A 10,000-nucleotide genomic window follows, 5' to 3' on the forward strand; every position below is an offset into this window, starting at 1 on the left:
GTTCTTTATCAAACACATGCTGCTGTGGCTACAACTGATGCTGCACCACTCTGGGATTTCAGTGGAACCCAATGACAGATAAACTGTTTACATTAGAAGACTCTATCAAAGTTATTTTGCACCTAGTTTCATCCTAATCCATCTGATTTTTCTATAGCTTTGACAAGATGACCTCTCTCACTGTGTGTGCAGTATTGATGTCATTACTGAAGAGCTGTTCTTCAGCCTTTCTGCTGATAACAAAGTAAATGGAAATGTAGAGAAACCTTGGGGAGGTAAACAGCTTGCTCAGGATCTAGCTAAAAAAAATGGGAAAAATACAACAGGAAAGGATATCTATTGTTACAAGGAAAGTGATCACTGTTGCACTTTAAAAAGTGTTTACATGATATGATGAAGGCATATTATGCCTTAGAACCTCATAAACCTTAAAAAAATTAACTTGAATAAAGGCAATGAAAGCTCAGCATGTAGTACAAGAATTCAAGGCTCAGCCTATGGCTGATTACCTTTTTAGAGTCAGCTAAAAAGTCAAACATTTTGAATTCAATTACCTTATACTGACCTATCAAAAAAGAATTATGTTTATTTAAAATACAAACAATAGAGTGGGGCCATGGATTACATGCATGTCTTGTGTTTCTAGAGTTTTCAGAGAAGTGGCAATCACTAAGGGGAGAAGAAAAAAAAATCAAATAGAAAAGAAAAACATCTTAGTGATTTGTTCTGCCAAAACCACTATATACATGAAATACTGAAAATGGAGCAGGTCTGTAACGAGTATCAAAGTTTCTTTGGTTCAAAAACACACAGAACACTACCAATGTGCTTTAAATTAAGTACACATTTAAAAGGTTAACGGGACTATTCCTTAGGCAGAAGAACAAAGAGGAGCTGGTTAAAGAAAATTGGGTACACTACAGCTACTTAAAGTACTGTATCCAGGCACAACTCATTTGGATGCCTTTGAGCTCAAAGCTAATTTGAATTATACAGAGGTGTTTCAGAGAACAAAAATACCAACCTGTGTTTTATCTAAGCTCTTTCAGCTGAACTGAGCTACTAATTAAAAATCTTCACTACTCTTCCTAATTTCTGATGTACTTTTTTAACAGAGTAATAAAGCCATCTAAAAAGCTGTGTCCTTCCTCAGAGAAGAGTGTTAACATTAGCATTTCTGAAATACCTTGTCATCTCCTGGTTTTACTAACAGCATGTCTGTCATCTGCCTTAGTTGTACCTCTTGTAGCCAGTCTGAACATCCTGTGCCATACTGAATGCAATACTGATGCATGTGCCAATGTTGCCCTCAGTGGCAACATCAAAAGAGTTCACAATCCAGGCAATGCTTACATGTAACAGTACCTCTCAAATAATACATTAAACAGATGTGTACCTGATATTATAAATATGTGACATAAAAATCTATTGGGTTGGTCAGTGTGCATATTAAAAACCATTCAAGTAGGTCAAATTGTGGATAACTTAAAACTTTAAAGACAGCAATTTTAATAAAACTGTCAATACAATTTTCTTTGTAAAAATATTTGACACTGATTATGCTGCTTATATTGAAAGAGAAACACAAGGTCTGTATCTTCAGATCTTTTATTGAACTGTGAGCACAGCATCAATAACTGCTTCTCAGCTGTAAATGAAAATTGATTCCAGATCTAACCCATCGTTTTCTGTGTGTCTTTAATCCCATATCACCCACAATGAGACATAAGAATCAGCATTTTTATCTATGGGACAAAGCATGTGTCACATGGGCAGCTCCACAGTGTCTGCACTGGAGGCACTGTGGTTGTGTTTACACGTGTAAGATGCAGGAGGTAAATGCAGCCTCTCCCTGCCAGGGCCAAAAGGTGGGAACAGGAGTTTGCAGCTGGGGTGGAGTCATTGCAACTTGCCTCATGCTCTACTGCAATGACCAACATGGTCCAAAGCTTTACAGATCTGAAATCTGAAGGGACCTACAGTGAATATCTCACTGGACCTCCTGCAGGTCACAGCCCAAAAAAATTCACTCAACAATTTCTGCATCAGGCCCACAGCTGCCAGAAGGCTAAATGGAAAAGAAACCCACAAAGTTTCCATGCAATTTGCAGCAGTTTGGAACAAGTAGGTTGAATTTGCAGTCAGCTCTCACTTGCTGAAGCCTCTTAAGCCCTCTGGGGTGAAATTAAAGCGTACAGCCTCCTTCATCTTTTCTTGGTGATGTGTTGCTAGGCCATCATCATATGTGCCTTAACCAAAATAGACATAACACTTCCATTAAGGAGGATTCTCCAAATCATGTTTATAACTTTCAGGAGCAATTTCCACTTATTCAAAATTCTGTTTGGAAAGGCAATGCCAAAACTGGGCAGCACACTCAGTAACAGCCTTGCTGATGCTATCTGTAGAATAAATACCTTCCATTGACTTCAACCTGGTAGTTCCTATCCTATCCAGAAATGAAGGTCAACTTCTCAGTTACATGACTGACTGGAGCTATTGTGTGTTGTGCTCCTCCTCAGCAGTGGGGAGAAAAAGAAGGAGATCTGTAACACCTGAAATAGTACAAGGCCACAGACCCCTGAGTAAATGCAATCCAGTTCATAAATAAGGGTGCTCGTTCATAGGAGTGAGGGAGGAAAACAGAAGAGCTTTGTTTCTTGCAGCAAGTTTCTAACAATCTTCCACCATGACAAATGCACTACTGGTAGTCTCAGAAGATGGGCTGATAGATCAAACTCTCTCCACATACTGTAGACTTTCACTAAAAGTTGATATCCAAGTGCATTTATGGATTGGTGTCACTACTGTCCTGCCATGTAAAAATTGAAGGGTTTCTAGCAATTCCCAAAGGACGAATACTAGGGCTCCCTATCACACCATTGATCTCAACAAACTTCAATTTCCTTGAAATTAGAGTAGAAATAAAGAAAAAACCTTGATTTTTACATTCTCTGTTGGGGTTTTTTGAATACAAATGAGTAAATGCCAGCTCATGCTTCACACTGGCTGCAGGCTTATAGAAGAAAAAATCATAAACACTGTAAAGACAATGATTCCATTTCCTTATAGAAATGCTGCATAAACTGCTAGAATGGTTTTGAGCTGAGAGTTTTAATCTTTTCTCTTCCTGCCAGAATGAGCACATGTGTACACCTGAATAACAATCATCATTTGACTGCAAAATATTTAGGTTAAAAAAGCCCTCGAAGTTACTTTGTTGATGTTTATGTGTCTGACCAGTGGGCCAGATCAACCTTTCTTCCAATTTCCAATCCCCTCTCCTTAAAGAGATGTGGCAGAGGCTGCTGAAGTGTAATGAGTGAGAGATGCAGCAGAGTCATGCTGCTCAGCATTGCAAGGCCTTAGCCTGCCAAAAATATAAAGGCAGACACTTACAGTCATTCATTCAGGAAACCTAAAAAGCTGTGAGCTGTATAATTTTGTCTATACCCTATTTGTAACACAAATAGAAGAGATGCAACCATACATATATGGGGTACACAGGAAAGCTGAAGGTTCCCTTGAAGTGCAGGGCATTTAAGAAATGTTCTCACTGTGCCTGTGTCCAGTTACTTTATTTGGAATCCCTAAGGATACAGGTCAGTTTATAGATGACACCAAGTTAGGCTGTCAGTGGTGGGCTTGGTAGTGCTCAGTTAAGAGTTGGACTTGATGACCTTAAGAGATATTTTCTTACTGAAATGATTGTATGAAAAAAAGCCCAGAAATTTTCTAAGTAGTACAAAATTTTGAGAAATTACATGAATGGTCCCTATGGTGCTCTCTTGTTTGTCTGCAGCCTATGCTGTGAATGGTATCACTGGGAAGACACGTGGAACTTTGGTGCAGTCTGAGGCTTCCTGCAGCTCGGGCACATCCCCACCACAGAAGGGCCCAGGCTGCAGCCCTGTCCTGCGAGCAGTGTGACACTGCTCACACACATGAGGCATATCCCACACTGACAGCAGAGACGTTCCAGAGCTGTCAGTACCCTCTGTGCACTGTATTCTTTCCTGCTCAGGATTAACATCAGAGATGACATCTGCTCAAGTCAGTGAGGGCTTTTCATTTGATGTCAGCAAACACTGGTCCAGGCATTTGCTTCTTCATTCACCAGTGAAAAGGGATTTCATCCTAGCAGTATAAACTGTGTAAACTCAGAATTCTGCAAATTCTACTTAAGTCACTAGAAAACTGTTACTGTGGGAAAACAACAGTAACTGCTACCTGCCAATGTATTTCCATTTATGTATTTTAGGCATCTCAGGATCACAGTGTCATTTTACAGGACCATTTGGGCCATCACCATATTTGCACAACACTGCATTGCACAAGTACAGGATTTCAACCCTTTGGCTTCAGAAGACAGTGCTAAAAAATACTGACTTGTATGACTAAGGGGTCAACTTTCACCAGAAGGTAAATCTTTCCTGGCATGATCCTAAAGGATGGATTAGGTAGGCTGAAGGAGAACATTTAGGTGGTTTAAAAATAAATAAGAAAGAACTATTGGCCTATAATTAACATTTCCCAGACTGAGCAGATGATCTTATGCTGAATTATAGCATCACCTTCCTCTCTATTGCAGACGTTCAAACATTTGAGCCTGCTGCATATATGAAGTAAAATAAAGGATGAATTTAACACAAAGTTTCATTTTTTTTCCCGATAAGAATGTTGAGAGTATGAATTTCACCAGCTTTCTTTCCCAGCATTAGCCATACATATTTATAAATGGGAAGGATAGAGAATGACATGAGCCAGTTTTCTGAAAATGATTCTTCATTAACATCCCAAGTACGTGGAGAAACTTTCAGTATTGATTTAGAGCTACATGCTGAGGGCTTTCCCTTTCACAAATGGGAATCACTGGATTACTGTGGACTCCCAGCCCTTCACTCTCTGACTGGAACAAAATCTTACCGGCGAAATTTTCTTGTGTGGGATTGTATAAATGGATTACAAACTGGAAACCAACTCTGTAGTTGTGTTGGTGCTCTGATGTGGTCATTTTACGCACGCTTCCAAAAAGCTCATCAAGTCAGAAAATGGGTGCAAAGCAAGGGGAGGCTGTTCCACAGTTAGCTTGGTAGAATGGAGGACAGACATTCAGACCACATTAGCTGTTCCTGAGTGATGCTCTGTGTGGTCTCTAATTCAAAGGTTAGTAAGTCATATTTTGGTTTAGTTTAATCCACTTCACAAAGTTAACCAACAAAACTGAAATGCATTCCTGTTTGAGAGTAAGTTTCCTCCAATGAGAAAGAAGTAAACAAGGTTTAAGCCAATGGATTCTGCAGCACACCAAAATGCTTTTCATGCAAATATAGTAAGTCAGCATACAAACAGATCCAACCTATGAAAAATTTTGTCAGATTAAATGGTCTGTGCACTTATATTAGATGTATTTACCTGTTCATTGTCATCTTCATCACTGCTAAGTTTTAGATCATCCTCAAGCATTCTGAAAAAAAAAGAGAAACAATACAGAATTATATTTAATGAATTAACTTCATGTACAATGAGCCAAATCTACACCTCAGCAAAGTCAAAGGAAAAACTCTCTTTCAATTCAAAACAGGAAAATCAGACCGGAGGTAAGTAAACTGATGAATACCCCATATATGTATGTATTAGTGCTTCTTTGTGATGCTAGGGAAGAACGAGTGACTTTCAGATTCATCCATCATGAAGTTTGGCAGCCAGCTGCTCTTTCATGTCCTCTTTTATTGTCTCACAGGGATTAGTCCATATACACCTATATGTATTTCTAAATCAGAAGAGAAATTCAGCTTCAAGACTGCTAAAAACTGAGAAAAAGTCATCCATGTTTCATTCTCAATCTGGGGCACCACCAGTTTCCTTTCTGGTACCAATCCCTACCTTATCAAACTGAGAATGCAAAGTGGAGAACAGCAAGAAGAGGAGGTGCTTGTTTGAGGTTTGATGGGACCTCACAGTTGTTAGTATCCAAAGGCAGAGCAAACCTTTTCCAATCTGGGAACTTGCCAGTTCATACCCCCATTTTTATGTACTTATTTTTTAATACAGGGAAATCTCACAGTTCTGTGAGATTTTCTGTGCCCTGCACTTGGTTAAAGGGGAAGGACGCTCCTAAAAGATGTGGCTGGCCCTATGCCTCCTTCCCTTCTTTTGGCAGAAGAGAGAGTTGAATTGCACATTACTATATTAACACTCATATGACTTCTTTTAATTCAAGACTTGGGTATGGGAAAATTCATGGGGCAAGAAACCATGTTATTTGCTGCTACAGAGACAGAAAAGGTCTCTTCTTTGGGGGTCTGTCTAATCAAAAAGACGAGCAGTCACCAAATACACTCCCGTATAGCTTCCCATATATTCACACTTTTATCTGAGCTGATAATCATCTGGGCACACTTCTACCTCACACCCATCTTTTCACCTTGGCAAATTGTCTTATCCCAGGATGACGTATGAATGAATCAGCACATCTCCCTCCCATCATAGTGACAGCCACTAAAATTGCAGATCTTCCTTTCTGCCAGCCCCAGCTCCTCTACCCACTGCAGGAGGCTTGCAAATTGCAATTATTGTTTCCTTTCTGCCATGATAGAGACTGAAGTCTATGATTTTTTATTGTTAGCCTTTAAATAACTCTAGCAATCAATGGATGTTCTGTTAGGAAGGGTTTTTTTTTTTTTTGTTTGAAGACTACCAGTAAATCATGGAAGCCTCCTGATACATGGAATTTTAGGGAGGGGACAATAATCCTAAATGTGCAAATACCAGGACATTCGAAGCCCTAATGGTGGCCTCAAAAAGAGAAAGTGAAGGAGATCTTTAAACTGGTTTGTGAGTCATCTGTCTTTTAGTGACCTCTGTCGTCAGGCAACCCAGTGGTTACAAAGTATCTGGACACGTAACTACCAGTCATTAGCATCCTGATAAATGGCGATGCCTCCCTGTAATAAGTGAACCCATAAAAGTACGTCTGCAGCATGGATTAAAAAAAAAAAAATTCTTCTAAAAGTTAGGATTCGCGGTGGGTTGACCTTGGCTGGATGCCAGGTGCCCACTAAAGCTGCTCTATCTCTCCTCTCTTCATCTGGACAGGAGAGAGAAAATGTAACAGAAGGCTCGTGGGTCGAGAAAAGGACAGGGAGAGATCACTCAGCAATTACTGTCATGGGCAAAACAGACTCGATTTGGGGAAATTAATTGGAAGTACTGCCAATGAAATCAGAGTAGGGCAATTAGAAATAAAACCAAATGATAAAACATCGTCCCCCCACCCTTCCCTTCTTCCTGGGCTGGACTTCACTTGCAGTTTTCTCTGCCTCCCCCTCCCCTCACAGCGGTGCAGGGGGATGGGGAATGGGGGTTATGGTCAGTTCATTATACGCTGTCTCTGCAGGTTCTTCCTCCTCAGGGGGAGGACTCCTCCCACGCTTCCCCTCTTCTTCCAGCATGGGGTGTCTCCTGCAGGAGCCGGCCCCTCACAAACTTCTCCAACTCGAGCCCTTCCCACAGGCTGCACTTCTTGAGGAACTGTCCCAGAGTGGGTCCCTTCTGTGGGTACATCCTCCAGGCACAGGCTGCTCAAGTGTGGGTCCCCCAGGGGTCACAAGTGCTGGCATCCCCCTGCTCCAGCGTGGGCTCCTCTCTCACACGGACACAGGTCCTGCCAGTGCAGGCTTCCCATGGAGTCCCAGCCTCCTTCGGGCATCCCCCTGCTCTGGCCTGGGCTCCTCTCTGGGCTGCAGCTGCATCTCTGCTCCCCACGGAGCCCCTGGGCTGCAGGGGCACAGCTGCCTCTCCATGGGCAGCACCAGGGGCTGGCTCTCTGCTCGGGCACCTGGAGCACCTCCTGCCCCTCCTGCACTGACCTGGGTGTCTGCAGGGCTGTTCCTCTCACCTATTTCCTCTCCCCTCTTCCAGCTGCTGTTGCACAGCAGTTTTTTTTCCCTTTTTAAAATCTGTTATGCCAGAGGCACTGCCACTGTCACTGCTGGGCTCAGCCTTGGCCAGTGGCAGGCCCTCCTCGCGCGAGCTGGTTGGCATTGGCCGTGTTGGAAATGGGGAAAGCTTCCAGCAGCTTCCCACAGAAGCCAACCCTGCAGCCCCTCTGCTACCAAAACCTTGCCATTCAAACCCAATACTCAGTTTTTCAGGAATTATTAATCTTTAGAGGCCGGGACTCTGGTGATGAACAGAAACTTTTAATGCTGTTTATCTAGCAGACACATTCATTTGTTTCCCCAGAGCCATTACTTGCTGTGCCATTCTCAATGTATCGCTGTGCCTTGATCTATCCACAGTTCCTGATTGTTATCTGCAAGTCTCATTACACCAGAAGGACAATACCCCCAGGAAACCGAGACCATTTTCATACAGGACTATATCATTTTGACTCTTAACTCTAATTCAATCCTACACTCCTACTTTTAAACCTACATTTCACTTTAATGTGTAAATTATCCACTGCTTTAAAGAATCACTGCTAGATAATGCATTCTATTGTTATTTTTTAATGCAGATTTAAGTGGACATAATGCAAAGATCTTTTCATGAATGAAACCCAAAGGGTGGTATGTGTTTTTTTTTTTTTCTTTCAGCTATTGGGTGGTTTGGTTTTTGGTTTTGGGGGTTTTTTTTCATTTGTTACATGTTAAATTCCTTTTTGACATACCCTGGTAGAAATAAACCAAAAAGGACAAAAGAAATTCCACACTGGATAAATGGAAAGAACAAAGAAGAAAACATAAAAAAGATAAATGGATACACTTACTAAACTAACCCTACAGCCATCTGAAATGGCTGATTAATAACTGTCCTCATACAGCCTATACTGCAGATACTTTCTAACAAGTACAGTAAGCGCAAGACATGTTTATTGAATATTGAAAAATATAAAATTGATATAAAACATGATTAGTAGGAAGGACAACTGTTAGAGTTGGTTTCAGAGAAACTAAATTTGCAGGATTTATGAATTCCCTTCATGAGACTAATAGATGTTTAGACGACTAGAGAGAGGAAACAAATTGGATTTTGGCATTTCTTCAGTAGTTCCAAGCTCATCACTTGGAGTATATAATTCTTCTCAGCCCGTTCTGCTAAATGAAGAATATGTCATCCCATTCAGTTCCAAAACTCAAAGCTGAAACAACTAAACCAACCAGCTTCTAAAATGCATCATGCTCTTCTGGCAGATGGAATAATTAAAGAGAAACTGAGTTAGTATCAACCAGAAATATATGGTAGCCAGAGAAGCAAGGAAATAAATTAAAAATACACAGTGTGTGCAAGTGTAGAATGCCGAACATTTCAAATAACCTGCTCCCAGAGAATATTGGTCAGAAAAAGCAGTATTTTACAGAATGCAGAGGACTAGACGGTGTTCCACAATTTTAAAATGTGCTTAATATTCTGAAGACATGGGTCACAGTAGCTTGTACTGTTTAATGTTTCTATTAACTCTCATTTATAAGCAAGTACCATCTGATTGCACTCAAAGCCCAATAAGGACTTTTTAGATTGCCAGCAATCTTAATTCAAGGTGACTATTTCACTATCATATCTAGAAAGGTATTTCAGCTTCAAAGCCCTGAGACAGAAGAGCTCTGTATCTTCAGCTCTCCAAAACACCGTCTGGATGGTGTGAACATGAAATTAGGCACTCTTGAGTGAAAGGTCCCTGGAAATACCCATATGATCTAGTCTGCTCTGTGTAATTGCTCATCTCAGAAGCACCCAGACTGGAGATTACAGAGTATATTTGCTATTAAGATCAGGACAGCTATTAATAAAGGCCAATTTGGAGGCTATGTTAAAATTACAATGAATACTGTCAATGAGGGCAAATCAAAGAGAAAACTGCCTGTATCAGAAAGCTATCTCCAGGGGTGTTATGAATTCATTTTATTTCCTATTCTTCTCTGACCCAGCTGACATTATTATTGAATATACATGTACTTGTTTGTCTTTTCATCCATAGCTAATGCAAAACACCACT

General features: G+C 40.8%; 1 protein-coding gene across 9 annotated transcripts in view; it reads right to left on the reverse strand.

Moving 5' to 3' along the window:
• AFF2 (AF4/FMR2 family member 2) overlaps positions 1 to 10,000 on the reverse strand; it is a 364,304-nt gene that overhangs the window by 92,091 nt on the left and 262,213 nt on the right. For all 9 annotated transcript variants that reach the window (XM_017737562.1, XM_017737554.1, XM_017737553.1 and 6 more), the window contains exon 8: positions 5,416 to 5,467. In XM_017737562.1, coding sequence (XP_017593051.1) covers positions 5,416 to 5,467 — 52 coding nt within the window. The remainder of the gene's footprint in view (positions 1 to 5,415; positions 5,468 to 10,000) is intronic.

This window comes from Corvus brachyrhynchos, unplaced genomic scaffold (assembly GCF_000691975.1).
Source record: "Corvus brachyrhynchos isolate BGI_N302 unplaced genomic scaffold, ASM69197v1 scaffold346, whole genome shotgun sequence".
In the NCBI taxonomy this organism is placed as follows: domain Eukaryota; kingdom Metazoa; phylum Chordata; class Aves; order Passeriformes; family Corvidae; genus Corvus; species Corvus brachyrhynchos.